General features: G+C 35.7%; 1 protein-coding gene across 6 annotated transcripts in view; it reads right to left on the bottom strand.

The window, feature by feature from the left end:
- TTC3 (tetratricopeptide repeat domain 3) overlaps window positions 1-27,051 on the bottom strand; it is a 187,913-nt gene that overhangs the window by 140,529 nt on the left and 20,333 nt on the right. For all 6 annotated transcript variants that reach the window (XR_012473988.1, XM_074213971.1, XM_074213968.1 and 3 more), the window contains exons 6-10: window positions 23,522-23,575; window positions 20,464-20,584; window positions 16,449-16,534; window positions 11,044-11,138; window positions 7,356-7,418 (exon numbers count right to left, since the gene is read on the bottom strand). Coding sequence is in view for 5 of the 6 variants with exons in the window: in XM_074213971.1 (XP_074070072.1) it covers window positions 7,356-7,418; window positions 11,044-11,138; window positions 16,449-16,534; window positions 20,464-20,584; window positions 23,522-23,575 (419 nt within the window). In the remaining variant the exon portion in view is untranslated. The remainder of the gene's footprint in view (window positions 1-7,355; window positions 7,419-11,043; window positions 11,139-16,448; window positions 16,535-20,463; window positions 20,585-23,521; window positions 23,576-27,051) is intronic.

Here is a 27,051-nt window from a genome sequence, read left to right as displayed (position 1 = left end):
GGACCATAGGGCCAGGTGGATGCTGGGCCTAAGGGGTGGTATGGGGACTCAGGGCCTCTTGGCCCCAGAGCCGGGGATCTGTCTGCTGCGCCACTCAGCCACCCTACAGAAGAGTCAGAGTGAAATGAGAGAGAAAATACATGGTAGTGGAGAAATATGAAAGGAGGGAGTTGCAATCAGCAATGGCAATGGTGGAAAATTTTGGAGGTAACTTTTGTGATGGACTTATCATAAAGAATGTGATCCACCCATGACAGAGTTGGTCTTGGAACACAGATTGAAGCACATTTATTATTATTATTTTGAGGGGGGGGTGCAGGGCAAATTGGGCTGGGTGGCATGCCTGGGGCTGCATAGCAGGGTGATCATTGGGTGTCTGAGGCAGATTCAGACCCGGGTGCTCCTGGCTCAAGGGCCAGTGCACTGTCCACCACTCAGCCGCCCCTACTATTATTACTATTTTATTTTATGTCTTTTTTTTTCCTTTTTTTTTTGGTTTATGCAGGGCAGTGGGGTTGGGGTGGCTTGCATGTCACACAGCTGGGTGATTGTTGGGTATATGGGGCCAGATATGGGCTTGGGTGCTCCTGGCTCCAGGGTTGATGCTCTGTCCACTGCGCTACCTGGCCATACCTACAATTATTACTAATTTTTTAATTTTAATTTTTTTCTCTCCCCTTTATTGCTCAAGTGAGTCTATATTTTGGGGGGTATTGTTTACTTTTAAACAAGAATATTTTATTAATGTATAAAAAAACATTGTACAAAGTGAGAATAAATAAATACTAAATTGAAAGATTATCTCTACATTTCATTTCAACTAAATTTATTAAGCACCAATAGTAAGGTACTAAGGCCAGAAAGTTAAAAAACAAGAATTCAAGAAGATTTAGACTATGATAAAATACAAGCATTCAATTGTTGGGGGTGGGCAAGGAGAAAGTTGCAGTGACTCTTGAAGTAAAAATCCTTGTCAGGGAAGAACATATGATAAACAATTTACTCCTTTTTATTGTCTTTTAAATAGTTATCCTACTAGAAGAAAACTATAATTTTATTGGGAAAGAGCAGCAAAGATGGGTTCCAAAAACACCTTTTAAAAATTGCAAAATGTACGTGTTAATATTAATTATAGATATCTCCAACCTGAATCATAACGAGTGCAAACCCTAATATCACAGGACAAATTAATATTTATTCAGATAGCCACAATATTTTTTTAGATAGCTACCAAAATCAAACCTTTAAACTCCAACAAGAATTCCTAAAAATTAGTAACTGTTGTTTTTTCACATATACCCCAAACCCTTAAAATTCCCAGGAGAAAACAGCATTTTTCTTCAATAATAAACTTTGAACATATTCTTTGCAATCTGTGAAAACTTTTACTAAATTAATTCAGTTTACCTGGAACACAAAACTGCGTTGCTTGGTCTCAAAAGAGTAAGGTGGAAAATACAGGCAAATATTTCAAATCTATTGTTGTTATTTCTGTTGTTATATCACTTTTCAGTTGTGTTCGACTAACCTTGACCCCATTTGGAGCCTTCTTGGCAAAGATACTGGAGTGCTTTGCCATTTCCTTTTCTAGCTCATTTTAGAGATGCAGAAACTGAGGCAAGCAGGATTAAGTGAGTTGTCTAGGTCACACAGCTAGTAAGTTGGAGGTTGGATTTGAACTCATGAAGATGAGTCTTCCTGATTCCAAACCCAGTGCTCTATGTACTGTGCCACAAGCTGTCCATCTAATGCTGCTTACCATTTGGAAAAATGTAACTTGTCAGGTGGGAAATTACAAAAAGGAATTTACATACATACATACACACACACACACACACACACACACACACACACACACACACACACGAAAGAAAATCACCAAATAAATATCAAAAAGTTACTAACTGTAGTTAGTAAAAATTTTATAGTGGCTTCCAATGTATATCTACCTGACATTCTGATCTATATAAACTTCCTTTTATTTATTTTATATATATATTTATTTTATATTATATTTTATATATTCTCTCCCCCTCATTATTTATTCCCTTTTATTTTCTCTTAAATAGTAAAGTAATATTACATAAAAACTAAAAACAATAACAACACTCACTATTATAAAGGGTTTACAGATAATAGCAGAGGTTGATTAAGAACACTTCACAAGCCACTATAGAGGGATTTATATTTAGCTGCCGTCACGAACATATCACACACTAATACAATCCCAAAGTCTAAATTGAGATTTTTAAAGTTAGTTGAAGATTGATCCAATGCAGTCATGCTGGTTCTATATACATTTATAAACATACAAATTATAGATAATCATAAACACAAATGAGTGTGTGTGTGTATACACACACACACATATCTTCACAGATACTCATGCAAATTTAAAGATATATGTATATTTCAGAATCAGCATGAATGAGTGCAATCAACCACTTGTTCACCTGACTTTAAAAGTTCTCAATTTTAACTTTGGATTATATTAGTATGTGCTCTGCTTATTAAAGTAGTGAAATATACTATATATGTGTGTGTGTGTATATTCATATACATATGAATATACACACATATGTATTAAATTGTGTTTAATACATATAAAATACACATTTATACGTAAATATACCTTCTTTAAAATTTTTTTCTTTAAGTCAATGGAGTAAAGTGACTTGCCCAAGGTCACACAGCTAGGCAATTATTAAGTGTATAAGATCAGATTTGAACTCAGGTACTCCTGATTCCAGGGCTGATGCTCTATCCACTGTACCACCTAGCTGCCCCATAAATATACATTTTCACACACACAAAGAAACAGATAATTGAGGACTAAATAACACTGACTATCAAAAGAAATAATATGTATATACATACACACACACAAAAATGCAACATATATATATATAATGTATACACACACAAACACAACATGGATGGAGGTAGAGAAAGTATGTAGAGAATACAATATATATGTGTGTGCATGTGTGTGTATAAAAACCAACTAAAAACAGATATATCTAGGTCTTTAAATTCCATCCTATCTTCTCCAGCAGGTTGCATCCTTGATAATTTCTACTCTTATCTTCATTTTTCCTTATCTATTGACCACTTCCCTTATTGACTATAAACATATTCATGTATTCCCCATTCTTGAAAAACTCACTTAATTTTAACATCTCCACTACTCACTGTCCCAATTTTCCCTCTTTTGTGGCAAAGCTCCTTCTATAATTGATGCTTCCACTTCCTCTCCTCTTGCTCTTAATTCCCTACACTATAGCTTCCAACCTCATCAATCAACAATAACTACTCTCTCTGAACCTAATGGGCTCTTCTCAATCCACAATCTCCTTGACTTCTCTGCATCCTTTTATACTGCTGATCATCTCTTCTCCACCTTGTCAATACTCTTCTCTCATTTTTCAACACAAGACCACTTATTCTCAGTCTCCTGTGCTAGATCTTTGTCCAGAACTCAGTTCTTCCTCTATACCAATTCACTTGATTTCATCTAGTTCCATGAATTCATATCTATGATGATTCTCAAATCAACTTATTTAGCTCTAATCTCTCTGCTGAAGTTCAGTTTTGAATCTCTCACTGCGTCCTCATTTCTCACTTGACTTCTCCACCATAACCCTTTTGTCAGTTACTTTCTCTTCCATACATCTTCCCCACTTCCCACTTTTTAACTTCCTTGTGTGTTGTCTTCCCCCATTAGATTCTCAGTTCCTTGAGAGCAGGGACTGAGGGTTCCCCACCTCATATTTGTATTTCCTGAATTCATTATCTTTCCCCTCAAGCCCTTCCCTCTTTCTAATTTCCTTATTACTATTAAAGACCATTATCTTTCTAGTTATCCAGGCTTGAAACCTAAGTTCATCCTCAACTCTATTTTCCACCATCCCGTTGATGATCTTTTGCCAATTCTTGTCAATTCCATATTCATAAAATATCTCAGATATGCCTTCTTCATTCTGATCCTGCCACCACTCTGGGTCAGACCTGATCCCTCAAACAAGGACTATTTCAATAAATGGTCTGCTGGTTGTTCTCTCTTCCACAAGTTTCTCCTCAATCTACCCTATCTTCCATTCAGCTACCAAGTGATTTTCCTTAAGCATACATTTTATCACCCCTACTCCTTCCTTTTTTTTTGAAGGTTTTTTGCAAGGCAATGGGGTTAAGTAGCTTGCCCAAGGCCACACAGCTAGGTAATTATGAAGTGTCTGAGGCCGGATTTGAACTCAGGTACTCCTGAGTCCAGGGGCCGGTGCTCTATCCACTGTGTCACCTAGCTGCCCCCTACTCCTTCCTTTCTAGTATTCTTATACCTTAATCCCATCTGAGATCTAGTAATACTGGCCTCCTTTCTGTTCCTCATATAAAAAATCCCATCTCTTAATCTCAGGAATTTTCACTCATACACAGAAGCTCTCTGGCCTCTCTGGATTACTTTAAGTTACAATTGAAATTTCACATTCTTTCTACAGAAGTGTCTTCCTTATCCCTCTTAATATTATATTCTTTCCTTCTTATTGATTATATGCAATTTGCCCTGTATAATCTTGCTTTTACACAGTTGGTTTGCATGTTGTCTCTCCCATGAGCCTGATAGCTCCTTGGAACCATCCTTTGCCTTTCTTTGTATCCTCCAAAGCTTAGCACAGTGCTTGGAAGAAAGTAGACACTGAATGATACTTTAGGGTATATGATTAATCAATATATCTATATTACTTATCAGTATTTAGAGTCAAAATTTAAAAAAAATACGTGACTCTGTTAACCAATATTTTTATCATCAATGCTTGTTCTCTACAAATAGACTGCATCAGGAACTAAGTCCTAACTATAACTACCTGATTACTTCACTTTATATATAAAAGGATGTAAAAAGCTTATCAATTTATGATTTTTTTCAGAAATGTGTTTTTTTTTTAATTTTTTACAAGGCAAAGGGATTAAGTGACTTACCCAAGGTCACATAGCTAGATAATTATTAAGTGTCTGAGACAAGATTTGAATTCAGGTGTTCCTGACTCCAGGGCTGGTGTTCTATTCATTGCACCACCTAGCTGCCCCAATTTGTATATTATTAATGATCAAAACATATTTCAATCCAATCCTGCTCATCTTTTGCAATTCTGTTTGTTCTTCAAGAAATTTGCTGCCAGAGGTTCACCCAAAAATTTTGGAGAAATTTCCTTCCTTTTCATAGTTCAAAAATACCACAGATTATTCAGATATCTCTCCCTATCATCCTTCATCTTTGCCATGCAAATAGTTTACCTCCTTTCTATCCTACATTTCCCTTTTGAAGATTATTCTTTAAAGTTCTTTACTGGTTTTCTATTTAAGTCTGATCAATAAATCAAACCACAAGTATTGCTTATGTATCTGCTGTTTAACAGACTCAATGCTAGGTGCTAAATATATAAATACAAGAAATAAAACAATCCTATTTACTATCACTGAGCCTCTATTCTAATGGGAGACTATAAGCAATAATAACTAACCCTTATATATTTAGCTTACCATGGGCCAGACAATGTGCTACGTGTTTTACAATTATCTTATTGGATCATCACAACATTCCTGAGAAGGGGGTACTATTAATAATCCCATTTAACAGATGAGGAAAACAGGCAAGTGACTTGCAAAAGGTCACCCAGTTAGGAAATACCTGAGGCTGGATTAAATTTAGCTCTTCCTGATTCTAGTCCCATCTTGAGAAAGGGGACATAAACATTTAAGAGAGGCTTTTCTCTGTAAGATGGCACTTTGAACTTAAATACCGAAGGCAGAGAGGAATTCTATAAAGTAGAGAAAAGGAGGCTGCATATTTCAGGGGAAGGCAAGGAGAAGGGAGCTGGAATGTCACTGTGACAAACAGAAGACAGTTTGGCTGGTTGTTAGAGTGGAGGACAGAGAAAAAGAATCATTGAGGGTAGAAAAAGGGGTTGATGCCAGGTGATGAAGGATTTCCATAAATGACTTGATATTTGATTGCAGAGCCAACAGGAGTGTGAGGAGAGAAGTGACATGATCAAATCTGCACTTTAGCAGCATGATGAAGGACTAATTAAAGCTGGGACAGAGTCAAGGTCAGTTAGGAAGTTGTTGAAAACATCTGGGCTAAAGGTGATAAGGACCTGAACTAAGAAGGTGGCTTAATATGAGTAGATAGAAGGTGTCAGGGGTAATAATTTGTGAAGATAAAAAGGCAGGATGTTGCAAATGAAAGGATATGTAGCACTTGGAAGACTCAAGAGAACAGGATCATGCCAAGATGTACACATTGGAGATTGAAATAAATAGGCAAATTTGGAAAGTATGGATGAAGGGGATGGGTGGGGAGGAACTGACATTAGATGAAGCTCACTCATTCTGAAATGGACAAAGGAAGACTGCATTCACATTTCTACACAGTGGCTGCCATTTCTTCACTTAGTAACTAAGCCAAGTGTTGTTTATGTTTGTACTGCTCTTTAATCTCCTCATTATGATAACAAGTTACACAGGTTTAATACTGCATCCAATTATTGATGATATATTGTTTTTGGTCCATTTATCATTGTTATTAACTAAATCAAAGAGGTCAGAACTGAGGTTGTTTCAACAGCATTCTATCTTTTTAAGTCAGTGGTCTGACCAGAGAGACATCTGATTCAGGGATGATTCAAATTAATATCCTCTTTTTCTGCTAAGCCACAATCAATTTCATTATTTTTGGTAATGTTTAACACATATCTATCACCTATCAGTTATTTTCTTTATAAAAAGTATTAAGGATATAAAATGACCTAAGGCTTCTGGAGTAGTCATGAAATATCAAAATACCTGGTGACTTAATTTGAATGGTCTTTCTGGGTTCCATCTAGTATTTTTTCTACATATTTATTCTTTGCAACATATGCCAGTACATGAACAGTACTTAAATGTAATGATCATATGAGCAATGAAAATTAAGATGGACAAATGTCCTTAAAAATGGTATTTGTTGTTTTTGGTTTTATTTGTATAGCTTTTGGGTTGTACAATAAAATCAATTCCACTAACTCAAGTCTCTCCAAGTAGCACCCATGAGCCATCCTTCTGTTTAATTGAAACTTCCTGCTTTCTTCTGGTTACCCATTCCCTATAATAAATTAAATCATCTTCTAACAGTTAATAGTACTTTCTTATGCTTAAAAAGTAAGCAAAAAATAATTCAACAAAAAAGCCATGTTCTTTTATGGTTCTAGAAGAGCTTTTAGTCACATAAATATATACATTTGAAATTTCAAGGAGATTTTTTTCTGTTTTTCTATATACATGTTAGCACATCATAACAAATTTCTAAGAATACTTACTTGAATTGACCAGTGCGAAGGAAACAAAGAGCTCGGTTACTATAAAGTAGGTGATTTTCAGGTCTTAAAAAAACAATAACAACATATATTTAGTCAAGAATATTACTTTGAAACAACAAACATAAAACACAGTGTGAAATAAAATTTTTCAAATGTTTTATATTGCTTATGACATTTTCTTTCTTTTTTTTGGCAAGGCAATGGGGTTAAGTGACTTGCCCAAGGTCACACAGCTAGGTAATTATGAAGCGTCTGAGGTCAAATTTGAACCCAGGTCTTCCTGACTCCAGGACCAGTGCTATAGCCACTATACCACCAAGCTGCCCCATAATCTTCTTTTTTCAACTCAACTCTGATCATTATTTTAACCAAAGTAGGAAGACTGGGGTTTTCAACTGTAATTGACAAATGGGAAGATACTATTTCTGTTGACAGAAAAAACAACTTTACAAGAACCATTACATATTTTCACTATTATTTCCATTTAGTCATAAGTGCTAAGAGATTTACTGAAAAACTGGTCAAAAAGTAAAATTCTACATATTAAATCCTTTTTCCACTGAATGCTGGTATCATTAGAGACGTGGGTCTTGTTAAAAAATAATTGACCCCACAATGTAATATAAAATTTCAGAAAACATCTATTAAAAAACTTCAGGGCAGCTAGGTAGCGTAGTGGATAAAGCACTGGCCTTGGAGGCAGGAGTACCTGGGTTCAAATCTGGTCTCAGACGCTTCATAATTACCTAGCTGTGTGGCCTTGGGCAAGCCACTTAACCCCATTTGCCTTGCAAAAACCTAAAAAAAAAAAAAAACCCAAAAAAACTTCAGACAACTTCTTAAAAAATCTATAAAAATCACTTGTTCAAAGAAAAGTATTTTCCCTGAATATTAGTAATATTCAATATGCAATTATATTGTGATAAAATATTTAAAGATAATTTAAAATTTGCTGCTACAGCTTAAAGAGCTTTAAACAGCTCAAGTGAAATAATGGTAAGTTTTATAAAAAAGTTTTTATAACAAGTCTCCATCTAAATATACTATTAGTAAGAAAATGCAATATTATTTTTACTCAGATGTAGTTTTAGAGCTCTAGTACAGATTGTTGTGTTTCAGAAATAAATAAGTGAGCTTAACATGAAGAAGGGAAAACAAAGACAAATCACTTTCTCTTCTATCTTTACTTCTTTTTAAATAAAATGTCTTATCTGAAATTCCAGTCCCTCTAAGTCAACAAAAGAAATTTTTTGTCCATTCATTCTTATTCTCTTTTCCTGATTATCTATAGTTATAAAGTTCATATTCTTCTATTGCTGTTTTTTCTTTTTATTTTCTATGTTCTTTATGCCTGCTGATCTTAACAGTCATAGTATTGCATCACATTAATGAGCCACAATTTAACCATTTAGCTACTTTTGGAAATTGATACTATTTCCATTCTTATATAATTATGGTAAATAATGCTATTATAAAAATCTTTTAACAGATAGCTCTTTTCTTTAAATGTTTGTGAACACAGTACCAGGGCATATTTCCAACAATATTACTGAATAATTCAAGAATATAAGTAGGTATTCAAGTCATTAACTATACTAGTAATGAGAAAACCCCCCAAAAAGGAAACACTCTCTCTAACCAATATAGACAGCCATCTTCTCTAACTCTTAAATTACAAGAGAGTTACCTAGGGCACTGAGAAATTAGATGATTTGCCCAGATTCAACCAGCACATGTGAGAGCCAAGGCCTGAACCAATTTTCCTTCCCTTCCAGTTCCAAGACAAACTCTACTTACCATGATATGCTGCTGCTTCTCATATTTTAAAGGGTACAATTAATTTTGTAACTTTTATTGCATATTGCCAGAATGCTCTTCGAAAAGACTCAAATTTGCGATGACACCAACAATAATTAAGTGAAACCTTTTTCTTCATCACCTTGCAATATTAAATTTTGTTGCTTTTTATTTTGCCAATCTGAGTTTTAATTTGGATCTCCAACTATATTGTTTTGTGGTTATTGAGTCATTTTTCAGTTGGATCTGACTTCTCAAGAACCCTTCTGGGGTTTTCCTGGCAAAAATACTAGAGTGCTTTGCCATTTCCTTCTCCAGCTCATCTGACAAAAAACTGAGGCAACCATAGTTAAGCAGGGTCTCACAGCTATTAAGTGTCTAAGGTCAGATTTGAACTCAGGAAGATGAGTCTTCCTGACTTCAGGTCCAGTACTCTATCTACTGTGACACCTAGCTATACCTCTGACTTTTTTTTTCAGATTATTAACAATTACCATTTCATTTTTATAAAAACTATTTGCTTAAACCTTTTGGACATTTATCCACTATGGCCTGGACACTATCACTGTGACTTTGTAACATTACTAAATATATTTTAAATGTCAAGCAATTTTAAAGCTGCTCTGTTTTTTCCAATCTACTTTTCTTTTTTCTTTTCTTTTTTTTACTGTCCAGAAACTTTTTTCTTTTAATGTAGTTAAGTATATCTCTTATTCCCATATATTTCTTCTCATTTTTGAACTGAAAAAAAAACCACGTTCTCTTTTCATTTCATTTCCTTCCATTTTTCTCCAGAATTAATTTTTTAATGTTTAAGTCTTTCATGCAGCTGGAATTCAATGGAGTATATGTGTAAGACATCGGTTTAAATTCCTTTTCTAATTTTCCCAAAGGCATTTATTAAAGAATGAATCCTTTCTCCAATTTTTGATTTCAAAAGGTTTGTCATACACTAATCTTTTTTTTAAGGTTTTTGCAAGGCAAATGGAGTTAAGTGGCTTCCCAAGGCCAAAACAGCTAGGTAATTATTAAGTGTCTGAGGCGAGATTTGAACTCAGGTACTCCTGACTCTAGTGCTGGTGCTCTATTCACTGTGCCACTGAGCTGCCCCATACACTAATCTTTCATTTAAAATGCTGGTGTAATTATTTTATTCTGTTTTTTTTTAAAACACTAAATAATTTTTTATGATAGCTACTTCAAAATAAATTTTACAGTCTAGGATTTCAAAGACCCTCTTCAGCAGTTTTCCTCTTCAGTGAAACCTATAATATACTGCCTGCCTGTTTTTTTCAAATGAATTTCTTATGATTTTGCTTAATTAACATGTAAGCCCTTTAGTATTTTGAATGGTTTTGCTGATAGCAGCTTTAACTTCCAGACAATTTTAGGAAGAATAAAACTTGTGAATATGGCCTAAAAATAAGGGATGGATTGTAGCTTACTCCTTACCCTCTCACCCCTTGACCTTTTTAATTAAATCAGAAATCAACAATCTTTCAGATTTGACATACAATCATTTTCATTCTGCCATAACATCATTTTTATTTCTCTCCTCTAGGCAATGAAGAATAACCCTCTGCAATTCCAAAGGCTGGTCTTAAAAGTAATCTTTTAAAAATGCAAATACCATAGAAAGGGGCAAAAGATCAATCTTATTCACTTAACAATCTTGCCTAAATTAGACTTGGTTGTATCACTCAAACTCATCTTCAGCGCATCTCATATATTATCAATTCGTATCCTAAAGACTGAAATAGTAAGGGGTTAGTGATGTGGTCTATACATCCAGACATGAAGACAACTGAAACAATCTCATTTAACATTACATCCAATTTGGGTTCTATCATTTATCTAAATCATAAAATGTATGTCTTAATTTACTCCTTACCTAAATTCAATTGCTCTGGTATAATATGTGATAGCAGTATCAAACCTCTCTTCTGAGAATTCTTCATTTCCTCTTGTTTTCATAATTTCACCTTCCTACAAGACCAAAAAGAAAATATAATCAAAATATAAGTATCAAATTTAAAGAGGAAACATATCAATATATATCTTGAATTTTTAAATTTCTTATAAATATGCCATAAACTTGACTAGAGATTTACATATATAGTAAAAAAAGTTCTTGAAAAAATATTTCATAAATGTGAGGCAGACAGGTTCTGTAAACTTGGAAAATATATGAGCATGGGACTAGCAAATTTTATCTATTGTTTGAGAGCTAACCAAATATAAAAAGACATCAATACAAGTTGGCCACAAAATGGATTTTATGGTCACAGAAACACATTCAATCAAAATGAACATCTAGAAAAACTAATGTTCAGCAGGTGAATTCAAGAGAATTTTCTTGTTTTTCAATCTTTTGATTTTTTCCAATATTTCTTCTTATTTCATGAATCATCTTTTCTAATTTTTGTCTTCCTAGTTTTCCAAGATAAGGTTTAATATCTTCCCTTCCAAATTATTCATATTTTACTGCGGTTCTTTCCTCCAAAACTTTTATTTCAGTTTTTAACCTCCTTTTTCATTTCTTTAAGTAATTCGACTGAAATTTCATTTTTGCTTTGAGCCTCAGAGGTTTGCAGTGTTTAATGGAAGTAGACACTCTTTCCTATTTTAGACATCTCTGTGTTTACAACAATTTCTTTGCTGTATGGAGTAAACAGGAAGTAATTTTAGAAAGAAGGCATTATCAGTAGTGAGTGACAAAAGAAGAAAGGCCTTCTGAAGACAGAAAGATGGAAGCTGAAGTTTGAATGAAGGAAGAGAACCTAAGAAAAAGCAACAAGAGAAAAGAGCATTCCAGAAAAGAACTAGTAAATATACAAAACTCAAGAGATGTAGTGTTATGATCAAGGAAAATCATGTCAGTCAGTGAAGTTAGACTGGAGATTGCAAGGAGGGGAAGTAAAGTGTAAGATAAGGAAAGGTAGGAAGAGGCCTTTAGATGCTAAATCTAGGCATTGAGTATTTGATCCTTGAGGTAATGGGAGCCACTGGAGTTTATTGAACAGGAAAAGGGAGTAAAATACTCAGAACCTTTCTAAATAGGAAGGTCACTTTTGGCAGATGAGTGGAAATTAGACAAGAAAGATGAGAGATAAGATAGTAAGATCAAATAAAAGTAATGCACTAGTTGGCAGCTTATAAGGATCAAGAGACCTATATGAGAGATACTGTAAAGGAAGAAAAGGTCTGATTACATTTTGGCTATGTAGGATAAGTATGTGAGAGGATGAAAATCTTGTGGGACTTCACACCCAGTTTGAGAGAACCAAAAGGCAATTGGTGATATAAAATAAAAACTTAGGAGAAAGATTAATTATATCAATGGGAGCAATGAGATCAACAAGTAAAATAACACAGAGTAAAAGAAAAGAAGGTCCATTACAGAAGCCTGTGGGAAACCCATATAAATTAAGAAAGATTTGGAAAAAAGATCTAGCAAAGGAGACAACAAAAAGGAGAACTAGGAGAGAGCAATGACAAAGATACCTAGAGAGGGGAGACTATCAAAAAAAAGACTGACAAAGACAGAAGAGAAGCCAAGAAGGCTATGGATTGATGAGACCTGATAAAAGTCCATTATATATGGTAATTAAAAGAGGTCATTTTGTGGTCAAAGAATATGCAAAGACAATTTATAGATGAGGAGATCAAAGCAATCTAGTCATATGAAAAATTGCTCTAAATCATGAAATGCAAATTAAAGCTTCTCTGAGGCACCACCTCACACCTCTCAGACTGGACAATATGACCAGAAAGGGTAATTATCATTGTTGGAAGGGTTGTGGGAAATCTGGGACACTATTACATTGTTGATGGAGCTGTGAACTCATCCAGCCTTTCTGGAGAGCAGTCTGGAACTATGCCCAGAGGCCAACAAAAATTTGCATACCCTTTGATCCAGCAATACCACTACTGGGTCTATACCCTGAAGAGATGATGAAAAAGGGCAAAAACATCACTTGCACAAAAATATTCATAGAGGCCCTGTTTGTGGTGGCAAAGAATTGAAAATCAAGTAAATTTCCTTCAATTGGGGAATGGCTTAGCAAACTGTGGTATATCTATATCATGGAACACTATTGTTCTATTAGAAACCAGGAGGGATGGGAATTCAGGGAAGCCTGGAGGGATTTGCAAGATCTGATGCTGAGTGAGATAAGCAGATCCAGGAAAACACTGTACACCCTAACAGCAACATGGGGGCAATTATCAACCTTGATTGACTCATTCATTCCATCAGTGAAACAATCAGGTACAATTTGGGACTCTCTGCAATGGAGAATACCATCTGTATCCAGAGAAAGAACTGTGGAGTTTGAACAAAGACCAAGTACTATTACCTTTAATTTAGGAGGAAAAAAACTTGATATCTTATTGTCTGATCTTGCTATCTCTTATACTTTATGTTTCTTCCTTAAGGATATGATTTCACTCTCATCACATTCAATTTGGATCAATGCATACCATGGAAACAATGAAAAGACTGACAAATTGCCTTCTGTGGGGGGTGGAGGGAAAGAAATAAAATTAGGGGAAAAATTATAAAACCCAAAATAAATAAAATCTTTTAAAAAAGGAGAGACCATTTCAGTAGCTTTATAGAGGGTAGTTAGTTTCAATTGAATTATGAATTTAGATGCAGACTACAGAAGGTTTAGAAATTAGAGAAGGGGGGCGGCTAGGTGGATCAGTGGATAGAGCAGGGGTGGCTAGGTGGTGCAGCTGGATAGAGCATTGGCCCTGGAGTCAGGAGTACCTGAGTTCAAATCCGGTCTCAGACACTTAATAATTACCTAGCTGTGTGGCCTTGAGCAAGCTACTTAACCCCATTGCCTAGCAAAAAACTAAAAAAAAGAAAAAAAAAGAAATTAGAGAAGGGATGCCTTTCTTAAAGAGTTTAACAAAGGAGAGGAGAGATAAATGTATGATGGCTGGCAAGAATAGCCAGAACAGGAAGCAGCTAGGAGGCTCAGTGGAAAGAGCACCGGCCCTGGAGTCAGGAGTACCTGAGTTCAAATCTGGCCTCAGACACTTAATAATTAGCTAGTTGTGTGGCCTTGGGCAAGCCACTTAACCCCACTGCCTTGCAAAAACCTAAAAAAACCAAAACAAAACAAAAAGCTGGAACAGATTTTTAAGGATAGGTAAGGCACGGACATGTTTGAAAGAAGCAGAGGAGTCAATAAATAGAGATAGACTGAAGGTAAGTGAGAGAGTGGGAATAAGGCAATAGATGCTGGTGAGTATAATCACAAAGAGAGCTGGGGAATCTTCTTGACTATGATCACTCTCAGGGTGGGAGAGCAGAGTCCCTAGTTTCAGTTCTAAGGTAGATAGTGAACTAAAGCTCGTAGCCCCTGGAGGGATAGCAGGGAGTAAGAGTGTTTGTTTTGACGATGTTTCTAGGGGTTCTGATCACTCAAAGACTGAGGTGTAAACCAGAGGAGCAGTGACTACACCTGGCCTCAGATTAGAGAATATTGGAAAAACAAACATATCAAAGGCTCCCAGAAAAAGCTCAGAAAGCAAAAGAATCAAAAACCTGAAGCTTGAGACATTATCTCCCATATCTTAGGCCTTGACCCCAACTTGTAACATAAAGGTAAAAGTCAAGAAATAGATCACTCAAAATGAGTAAATAAAAGAGAAAGAGCACAACCATGAATAGCTACTATGGTAATAGAGGTTTAAACTAGGAAAAAGACAGTAAAGTCAAAAAAAGCTGCTTCTGAAATTTCAAAGAAATATGTATAATATTCACAATACCAAAAAAGAGTTCTTGAAGAACTTAAAAAGAACTTTTAAAATCAAATAGAGATTGAAGGAAAAATTAGGAAAAAAGAATAATGCAAGAAAAACAAGAAAATTATGAAAAGAAACTTAATCGAGGGAAAAAGAGATCCTAAAACTTACTGAATAAAATGATTTCTTAAAATATAGAATTAGGAAAGCAGAATCTAATGACTTCTTAAGACATAAAGAAATAATAAAACAAAACTTTAAAAAATGAAAAAGAGCAGAACTTGAAATAACTCAGAAAAGCAAATGGAAAATAATATAAAAATTATCAGACTATTTGAAAGTCATGGTCAAAAAAGGAGTCTATACATTCTACTTCAAGAAATTATTAAGGAAAATTGCCCCTTTTATGGCTATAACAGGTATGTGCAACCTGAAACCTACCTGCAGTAGCCCTCAGGTCCATTCAAACCACACTTGCACCTGCATTTGTTGTTGTAGTACTCATTGGTCATATGGATTGTATTATATTCATGAATGAGAACTGAATTTTTAAGTGGTTTTTGTTGAGCAATGTTGCCCAAAAGAGCTAACAGGTTGCATATCCCTGAACTAGAAGGTAAAATAAAAATTGAAAAAATCCACTTATTCAATGAAAGAGATACCATGATGAAAATCTACCAGAACATTTCATGTTCCTAAACTTCATAACTCTAAAATTAAGGGGGAAATATTATAAGCAACTAGACATTTAAATATTGTGAAGCCACAGTCAGAATTACACAAGATTTCACAAGCTTCTGTATTAAAAGACCAAAGGGCTTTAATATTCCTAATAGAAAAGAAATTGGGTTTGCAACCAAGAATAACATACCCAACAAAGTTGAGTGTAATCCTACAAGGAATAATGTAAACATTTAACAAATTAGAGGATTTTCAGGTATTCTTGAGGAAATCAAAAATATGACTTACAAGAATCAGAAGAAACATAAAAATGTAAATTATAAGAGATTTAACAAAGCAAACTGTTCTTAGGAAAATATTATCTATAACTCTTAAGAGTTATAGATGATATTTAAAGCTTATAACAACACAGCCCAAACTTAAGTTTTCTAGTCTTATTACATATTAGTCACCTCTAAACACAACAATCAGTCCCATCTCCACAGCTCTCTATTGGCTATTACTCCAATAACCTTCCTCAATTCTGATCCACAGAACCCTGGTTTCCTTCAAGATTCAGAGCAATCTTGACTTCTTCATGAAGGCTTTCCTTGATCCCAGAAGTAATGGTGTCTAACCTCAACTCCAAGGTTATCTTATATCTATTTTGTATATACTTCTCTATAAGCATGTTTGTCTCATGATTAAGCTCCTCAAGGGCAGAGATTATTTACCTCTGTATCCTTGCGCAGCAGAATACCTTTGCATAAGGAGCACTGAATAAATGCTTACTGTTTGAATGACAAGTCCATCTGGGTATTATACATTCTACCAAGAAACTTTAAAAAAACACCAAGAAGTAAATATTGTTCCTACCTTTATACAAGCAGCACAGTTCTGATATTCAAATTCTTCAACTAAATTGCAGTCTTCTAGCACAACTTTGGTTATATGGTACTTGTCTATTTAGAGATTAAAAAAAAAAAACCTTTATCAAAAATCAAATGGAGAAAAGATTGCATAGAAACAACAAAACTGCTTTCATTGTTAGTAGAAAGTAGCATTTTACTTTCCATTTTAACAAAGGAAGTCTAATTAACCAAAATCAAAATGGGGGAAAAAATGAGTCAGTATTTTAATAATATCCAAACATTCTTATTTTTCAGTTTGGTAAGTTAAACAATATGTAATCATTTTACATAAGTAGCATAATAACAATATCATGATAAATTCAAGAGTCTTTATTGCCAGATTTCCCTTGAAATGAAACTTTGAAAGTAGACTTTAATAACAATTCTAAAACAAATTTTAATAATTAGAGAATATTTAATATTAGAGAAATATCAGCAGAAATGAGCTGGTTAATAGCCAATCAAAAGCCCTACATCTTCAGTCTGCTTTCTTCATTCAAAGTAACAGCACCAGAAGGATAATGTACTTTTCTTTCTCACCAATGAAGACAGAAAATCACTGGTCATTCTTTATTCTAAAAACATGTGCATATCCATGAAAATGTGCATTCCACTGAAAATTTCATGCAACAAAAAACAAACATTTAGAAGATCTCTATCTATAGTGTGCTTCATGATACAGAAATCATCCCAACTAATAGCTCCATACTAATGGTTCCATAAAAACGTAAGGTCCAGTCCAAACTGGAATTTTGAGGAGTAAAGTAGATGATGAGAATCCAGATGATTCTAGAAGACAGATTATATCCCAGTTTCAATACAATAGCCCATCTCTACCCTAACCCATAGGGACTTGGCTCTTGTCTGCTTCATTATCAGCTTTGCCCAAAATTAAAAAAAAAAAAAAGGTATGTGCAACTGTACCTTAGTTATCATCAACCCAGTAAAAGGAAAACTTCTGAGAGATGGGATTCCTGAAAAATCTTCCCCATGAATTGAGCTACAAGGTGTGGAGCTAAGAAGATAAAAATCCTTATCTATACTGATTACTGGGTAGGGACCAGGTCAGAATGACTTGGATGATCAAAGGTTCTCCTCTTTAGGATTAAGACTAATGGAAGAATTCTGCTGAAGCTTCCCTTTGCATGTAGCATATACCACAAATATCACAGTCTTTGATGATCTGACCAAGTGGGTCGGATTAATGTTTGTCCTTCATTTTCAAAAAAGACTATGACATCAGGGAGGTGATTTGGATTTGAATGAGGGGGTGCTGTGCTAAATTACCAGCTTCACTTTTTCCTCCAATGCCATCTGGGTCCAGTGGCCAGATATAAATCAAGATGACTGAAGAAGGCCCTGGATGGGAGGCAATTAGGTTAAGTGACTTGCCCAAAGTCACATAGCTAGTTAGTGTCAAATGTCTGAGGCCAGATTCAAACTCCTGTCCTCCTGTCTCAAGGTCTATCCACTGTGCATAGCTAGAAAGTCAGAAGTTGGGAAATGGATCCTCTTCTGATGAGGATAGTGGGATGGTATATTGCAGTGGACACAGGACTCCATGATTCTCTAAAGATGAGCTAGTTAATTCTGGCCAACAATACTCTTTGTACCAATCCAAGCGAATACTTTTAAAAGAGCCATATGGCATGATCATATCTGATTCTCAACCTGCCTTCAACTGGCAAATTAATTATATTGATATTTTTCTTCATCTCAGAACAGGAATGTTACCCTTACTGCAATTGTTACTTACTTAGATACTTACAGTCAAGCATACCACCACAGCAATCATCAGAGTTCTCATGGAATATATCTTTCCTTCTAAGCTTTTTTCTACTATTGCTGGGAACCCATTTCACTGCAAGGGATCTGCTGTTATCACATCCAGGAGTTTTTCCATTATCTATATCATTCTCAGGCAGCTAAAATTGTTATATGTTGGTTTGGACTCTTCCAAAAAAAAACTTCATCAACATGACTCTCAGAGATGGTTGTCTCAACCAAGAAATTGTATCCACAGTGAACTGGTCAACTTCTAGGAGGAAGGAGAATTCTCCTGTCCAACAGCTTCTTCAATTCAAGCTTTGGGTAAGCTTTTCTGATGAAGACAAACTGCTTTAAACAGGTCTGGTGAACCCTCTATAGCCCTTCCTTATTCCATTTTCTGTGCAATCACTTGAGTCTCAAGGTCCCTACCTCCTCAGAAGACTCCATATACCTTAATCAAATGGCTTAGGTCCTTTCCATTGGCAGGTCTCTTCCTACCAAGGAAGATTCAGAAACTTCCTTAACTTCTTTCCTAGGGAAGTCATAAAACCAAGAATTGTTGGGAGGAGACAACATGATAGAGATCAATGACTTGATGTGTCTTGAGTTCCAGATGCTGCTTCTGATTTTCATCTCCAGTTTATTTAGGATGATCCACTATGAATTGCCTCTGATATCAACCTTACCCTGGGTCTGATTATTAAGATCTAGGATAAAGTTCTTCTGTAGGAAGGAAGGCTGGAATTTTCGGTCTTGGTTCCTTCAGGGGACATTTTCTCCCCTTTAATATTACCTACACCAAGTCAAGATTGGCTAGTAGCAGTGACTAACCAGGCATAAGGTCCCATAGAAAATTTTTACAACTTTGCCACCAAGGGATGGAATATGGTAGAAGCAAAATCTACTATTAATCTGGTTAGAACCCAAGAAAACAGGTTCTCTTGCTCAGATGATCTCATCCACATAGGCTAGTTTTCCCCCAAAAGGAATGAAACCATCCTTGAGATGAAACTGGTTTAGGAATCTAATAAATGCTTGAAGTATTGATACAGCTTCCCATCAGTCAAAACTCACCTTGTCAATAGTAGGCATTCCTCAAGTTTGATGAAATTCTCACTACCGGTAGTCAATATGCCCTTCTGATCACCATTATGACAAAGGTAGAATCAAGGGAAGCTTTGACCAACTAAACCAATGCTGTATCTTTGTTAAATATCTTTTCCATGCTAATGAAAAGGATACATCTTTCTATTAAATATTACTTAATATTCAGTCTCAGTATGAAATATTAAGTCTCATTCAGTTCCAATTCAAAGTCTGAATCTCCAGACTGGAATAAGTTAGGCATAACCCAGGACAATGTTAGAGGGGCAGTTAATTCCATAAGAATGTTATAAATGAGTAATCTAACACTATTACCATAGGATTTTGCAACATTATAGTTGGCTGAATTACATTTTATTAATAGTATTACAAAACAATGGTAAAAGACACAATTTTATATGGGATACATCCAATGGTGTGCTAATAAATATTTAACAACTAGTACTCTGAGGCAATATAACACATACTTTTAAGTAACCAATATTTTTGTTTAATCAGCATTATTTAAGATTTTCTCCATTATTTTCCTAAGTCTAGACAATCAATAAAACAATAAACAGAGCCCTTGATTTACGGAATTTGTCAATTTCTAAGGTATGAATATGCTCACTGTTTCTCATAAGCCAGTTAGAGCTGGCTCTACCACATCTCTAGATATGAGTGATATAGAGAGGAGTTGTATCATATATGAAAATACCAGGTTCTTCATAGAAACCTTTTTGGCTTGCAAAAGTTACTCTTGACTTATTTTTTGTTGGCATTCCTTTTTTCCTCCGTACAAGAAGACTACTCAACACCAGTTTTTGCTTTTTTTTTTATCAGTTAACACATTTTATAAAATAAGTGTATGAAACTCATTTGGTAGAATTAGAAAATATTGTGCACTCAAAAAAATTAAAGAAAGGAAGTACAGAATAAAAAACACAGGATAATATCAACTAAAAATAAAAACTTCAGTCATATTCACTCTCATAAATTGTGAGGAAGAAACAAATCACCAAAAATGTATATGGTATAATTTACTGAAAAAAGAACAGATAATAAAAATTCTCCTCTAAATATTTTTTAACAAATTAAAAGTAACAATTTGAAATATTCATACTTACACTCGGTAAAGAAAATACTTAACATAGGCCAACAATTTTCAGCCCTTTCCAATTTGCGCAGAACTCTGAATTCCCCTGTATATTTCACCCAATTGAAAGCCTCTTCAATTGCCAAGATTTTCTGGTACAAAAAAAATTGATAAATCAATACCTTATGAATCAATCAATCCATTAAATATTAATCATTTATTAAGTACTTACTATGTACCAAGAACTAAGGGTTAAGTGCTAGGGAAATAAATAAAAAAGGAACAACTGTCTCAGTCTGGAAGGTTGCCATAATTGAATGAGGCAGATAGCCATATATATACACATACATACATATATATAAATGTATATGAAAATTACAAAGAAGAAAGAAGATAACTTTATAGGGAAAGGCAAACACTAGTCACTAGGGCAACCAGGATGAAGAATAACATTTTAATGTTTTCCTATGAAATATTTTGCCATCTAGGGTTATTAAGTACCCCTCCAATGACGGGGTGTTTTCATTTTAAGGTACTGGTTCTTTGACACAAAAGCCATTAAAAATAAATAGCATGCCAACACATACACAGGATCTACAAAGCCCACCACCAGTACTGCAGGAATAGACAGAGATAGGCCTTTATCCTAGTTCATGCTCTTAAAATGGCTCATTGCAGGAGAAATAATGACAGAAATGAACACAGACTTGATATTTCTCATCTGATACCTTGACTGGTTTGATGACTAGGCCATATTTGGTGACTATAGCTACTATGTGGTTAGTGTGGTCTTGGGAACCTCTGGGTTTCAAGTTTTCTTGTAATTACAAGAGGAAAACAGAAGTGTTAAATGAAGTTGAAAAGAGAGAGGGAATGGCTTAAATTCTCATATGAACCACTACTTCCAGACTTAGAACCAAATCAAAATCTAGGAATTTGAATGAAATATATCAGAAATATTATGTCTTTTTTAGTTCTATTAGTTAAAAAACAGTTTCTTCTAGTCAGTGGGAAATGCCAGGGCCTGATAATAAGAAACAAGGAGAGAAATGGTTGGATAATTCAGTACTTTGCTAAAGTTCATATTTTCTAGAGATAGAATTGACTATTACTTTCAGAACAATATAATATAGTGGAAAGAATGCTGGATTTTGAGTCAGAATAGGTTCAAATAGTTCAGAATAGGTTCAAAAGGTTTACCTGCAAGGCTTGGTCATTTGGGTCATCAGTTTCCCCATTAGTAAAATGAGGAAAAGGAAAAGGCTGAAATAATTGATCTGAAAAAAAGATTCTTTCTAGCTTTAAAACTATGATCTTATGATAGGTAGAAACAACTCCATGAGTGGAAATTTCAGGTGTGCTGCAAACTTAAAAAAAGTGACAAATACAACGCTAGTTGATAGAAGGGAAGTATAGTAACTACTAAAATTATAATAATACTAACAGATTAATGAGTATATTTTAGAATATTATATAAGAGAATATATGGTAGAATATTATAATAGAATAAGCACTGAACTTAAAATAAAGAATGCTTGGAGGGGTGGCTAGGTGGCGTAGTAGATAAAGCACCAGCCTTGGAGTCAGGAGTACCTGGGTTCAAATCCAGTCTCAGACACTTAATAATTACCTAGCTGTGTGCCTTGGGCAAACCACTTAACCCTATTTACCTTGAAAAAAAAAAACTAAAAAAAAAGAATACTTGGATTCAAATTCTGCTCCATACTAGTTTCAGGACAACGAACAAATCATTTCACCTCTTTTAGTGAGACTCATCTCTAAAAAATGGGGCAATTATACTTATAGTAACTACTTAACAGAGTTGTTTTAAGACACATGGTACAGGAATGCGATGTAAAACTGCAATAATGTAACTAACTATGCATATGAGAACTTCAAAGTAATATGGAAGACTTTCATGAAACGATTTGAAAGCAACAAAAGGAAAACGAGATACAATGGTACGATAATAATATAAATATAAATACTGAGGGAAAAATCAATTCAGCAATGTAATCAACTGATTTCAGAGAAGAAATGATGAAAGATATTTCTTTTCTTAAGAAAAAAGGGAGAGAAAGTGGAAAACAAAAGGACACTAAGGATACTAAATGTTGCATATTCTGACAGATGAGGGTGCTGTGTTGCCAGTAAGGTAAAATCACAATAATTTCAAGTTGGGTAAAGACTAAATTGGGGAATAGGGGAAAAAGGGATGCAGTCACTTTCACCAAGATGGCAACACACATTGATATTATAGTTTTAAAGCTTGAAAAAGCACTTTATATCTTTTGAACATTACAACAATTCTTTAAGGTAAACATTATAGTCACTATTCCCATTTAAGAGGTAAAAAAACTAAAGCACCAAAAAGGTTACCTAAATTGTCTACAGTATCAGGTCCTCTTGGCTTAGGGTCCAGAACTCTGTCCACTGCCCTCAATATACAAGAGGAAATGAAATGAATTTAAACACCCAGAATTTCTAAGATGAGTTTAAATATCTGAGGGCAAAAGGAAGCTGGGAACCAAAAAATATAAACCAAAAGAAACTTTGATACTTCTCTGGTGGGTCTTTTAAGTATCTGGAAGTATTATCAGTGAAGAATGGAAGATTTTTTTCAGAAAGGAATAAGCCAACTCCAGTAAGTATACTCAAAGAAGTATATTTCATCATCTGCCAGAATTAAAGATTTCTTTACTGCTTGTACTTTTTCTTACATGCTGTCTTAATAGGAATAAAAAAAAATCATCTGTAAATTGTCAAACTCTACTTCTAATAAAAACTATCATCTATCTTGTCAGACTCTATGTCAAATAAAAACTACCAGCTGTCTTTTTTTTATCTGCTTAATGTCACTGAGAAAGCAAACTTTACAAAATTGTATTCTATACTTTACTTGATGGAAAAAGCATTGTTGCAAGTAATATCATATTATTGAAGTGAATGGGTCTATTCAAAGTTCGTTTTCCTCATTCAACTACAACTTTTCTGAAATGGGGAGGGTAGTCTTTTTAATAAACCATAATCCATGGAAAGAATGGAAATATAATAAGAGGCAGGTAAATGATGCAATGTTTAACACTTACATTTTCAATCTTATAACCAATTCTCAATATACCACCAATAAAGAATTGATCATCCTGCAAAATAAAAAAAATAGAATTGTAAGTAATGTTTTTCCATTTAACTAAATTTTGTTTTGATTTTCTAAAGAAAAAACCATTAAAATATCTCACAAAGTCATCAATAAATAGCATAATTATTGGTATATCGTGTAAATTACCTTCATGCCAAAGGAACCACAAAATTACAGCCCTAACAAAAAGTACATTTTTAGTGAGTATTTTTCCTTTATTCCTCACTACATTAGAGAAAACTATTCTCTGAAATTTTGCACCTTCTAGATTTTTCTTAAGAATATACCCTACTGGGGGGGCGAAGTCAATATGGCGACAAGAAGGGATCACTGATAAAACTCATCAGCTAAGGACTCTAACTAAACTTTCAAGAGACAGAACCCACAAAGGGACCCAATGAGGCAGTTCTCCTACTCAAGGTAACCTGGAAAAGAGCAGAAAGGCTCTGCTCCCCGTGATCGGAGAGGCGGCGCCAGAGGGGTGGCCAAAGAACTTCAGCCTCCCGGAGGCAGCCCCAGGGCGCCGGGAGTCTCAGCTCATAGCAGCAGGGGAGTCTCCTGAGCTGCACCCCGAGGAGCACTGGGCACAAAGTGGGGGAACAGCAGTGGACCTCTGCCAGAGCAAGCACTTGAAGCCCAGCCCTCAGGGCACACAGCCAGCAGCATGGTCTTTCCCCAGCCCTGATCCAGGAAACAGAAGCAGGTGGAGCCTGTAAGCAGGAGCCCCCAGGGCATGAGCCCATTGAGCTGAGGGAGGGGAGTGAAGAGAGAGTGCAGAGCTCTGTCCTCTGCCCCTGGAACAGGACTCTGGGGCTTTGACCACATTCAGAACCTGACCACAGTCTAGGCCCCCCCATAGAACAGCAGCCCCCCCCACATCAGCCCCTTGGCAGAGGGGGGTGCTTATGGTCATTCACAGACCAGGCCCAGGCTGGGAAAATGAGCAAGCAGAGAAACAAAAAGAAGACTATTGAGAAATATTTTGCAAATGAGCCCAAGAAGGACCAAAATACTCAGTCTGAAGATGAGGAAGCACAAGCTCCTGCATCTAAAGACTCCAAGAAAAACAGAAATCGGGCTCAGGCTATGACAGAGTTCAAAAAAGACTTTGAAAATCAAATGAGGGAGCTGGAAGAAAAACTGGGAAAAGAAAGGAGAGAGATGCAGGAAAAACATGAAAATGAAGTCAGCAGCTTAGTCAAGGAAATCCCAAAAAATGCTGAAGAAAATAGCATGCTAAAAAACAGCTTAGGTCAAATGGATAAAACAGTTCAAAAAGTTATTGAGGAGAAGAAGGCTTTAAAAAGCAAAATTGGCCAGATGGAAAAAAGAGATAAGAAAACTCTCTGAGGAGAACAAATCCTTCAGACAAAGAACAGAATTCAGGGATATTGATGAATTTAACAGAAATCAGGAATCAATACTTCAAAACCAAAAAAATAAAAAATTAGAAGAAAATGTGAAATATCTCATTGAAAAAACAACTGATATGGAAAACACTTAGGAAAGATAATTTAAAAATTATTGGAATATCTGAAAAAAACCATTAAAATATCTCACAAAGTCATCAATAAATAGCATAATTATTGGTATATCGTGTAAATTACCTTCATGCCAAAGGAACCACAAAATTACAGCCCTAACAAAAAGTACATTTTTAGTGAGTATTTTTCCTTTATTCCTCACTACATTAGAGAAAACTATTCTCTGAAATTTTGCACCTTCTAGATTTTTCTTAAGAATATACCCTACTGGGGGGGCGAAGTCAATATGGCGACATGATCAGGAAAAGAGCCTTGACATCATTTTCAAAGAATTACTATAGGAAAATTGCCCTGATATTCTAGAAGCAGAGGGCAAAATAGAAATGGAGAGAATCCACCGATCCCCCCGAGAAAGAGATCCCAAAAAACCAACCCCTAGGAATATTATAGCCAAGTTCCAGAACTCCCAAGTTAAAGAGAAAATATTACAAGCAGCCAGAAGAACACAGTTCAGATATCGTGGAGCTGTAGTCAGGATCACACAGGACTTAGCAGCAACTACATTGGAAGCTTGTAGGGCTTGGAATACAATATACCAGAAGGCAAAAGAGCTTAGAATGCAGCCAAGAATGAACTACCCAGCAAGGCTGAATGTCCTCTTCCAGGAAAAAAGATGGACTTTCAATGAACCAGGGGAATTTCAAATGTTCCTTTTGGAATGGCCAGAGCTGAACAGAAGGTTTGATCTTCAGATACAGGACTCAGGTGAAGCATGGAGATTGGAGGAGAGGGAGGAAATATGAGGGACTTAATGAGGATGAACTGCATGTATTCCTGCATAGAAAAATGACACTGATAATACTCATATGAACCTTCTCAGTTAATAGAGCAGGTAGAGAGAGCTTTTATAGTTGAAGCACAAGAGAAAGCTGAATTCGAAGATAAAATATGGTGTAAAAATGGAGTCAATAGAAAAAAAGGGAAATGGAATGGGAGAAAGAAAAAGGAGGAGGGGGAATAGTCCAAGATATTTCACATAAGATTTTTTTTTTATTACAATGAGCTATTGCAATGATATGGAAGGGGGCAGGCAAGGGGGAATGAGGGAACTTTTGCTCTCATCAGAGATGGCTAGGAGAGGAAACAGTAAATATACTCAATGGGGTATAGACATCTGGAGTAAGGAGCCGGGAGCAGGGGGAAGGGGTGGGGATGTGAATAAAGGAGGAGAGGATGGACCATGGGGGGAGAGTGGCCAGATATAACACATTTTCTTTCTTACTTCTTGCAAGGGGCTGGGATTGGAAGGCCTGCCCAGGACCACAGGGCCAGGTGGATTCTGGGCCTAAGGGGTGGTATGGGGGCTCATGGTCTCTTGGCCCCCAGGACCAGGGATCTGTCTGCTGAGCCACTCAGCCACCCTACAGCAGAGTCAGAGTGAAAGGAGAGAGAAAATACAGTACATGGTAGTGGAGAAATAAGAAAGGAGAGAGTTGCCATCAGCAATGGCAACGGTGGAAATGAGATCCACCCATGACAGAGCTGTTGGTGTTGGAACAAAGACTCAAGCACATTTTTTGTTATTATTATTTGGGGGAGGGTGCAGGGCAAGGGGGGCTGGATGGCCTGCCTGGGGCCACATAGCGGGGTGATCTTTGGGTGTCTGGGGTCGGATTTGGACCCAGGTGCTCCTGGCTCAAGGGCCAATGCTCGTCTGCCACCCAACCACCCCTACTATTATTACTATTTTATTTTATTTTGGGTCTTTTTTTCCTTTCTTTTTTTTGGGGTTTTTGCAGGGCAGTGGGGATTGGGTGGCTTGCATGTCACACGGCTGGGTGACTGTTGGGTTTACGAGGCTGGATATGGACTCGGGTGCTCGTGGCTCCAGGGCTGGTGCCTTGTCCATTGTGCCACCTGGCCATACCTACAATTATCACTATTATTTTATTTTATTTTAATTTTTTTCTCTCCCCTTTACTTTTTTCGCCCAAGC

This window comes from Macrotis lagotis, chromosome 1, assembly GCF_037893015.1.
Source record: "Macrotis lagotis isolate mMagLag1 chromosome 1, bilby.v1.9.chrom.fasta, whole genome shotgun sequence".
In the NCBI taxonomy this organism is placed as follows: Eukaryota; Metazoa; Chordata; class Mammalia; order Peramelemorphia; family Peramelidae; genus Macrotis; species Macrotis lagotis.
This window is presented reverse-complemented; position numbering and strand designations above follow the sequence as displayed.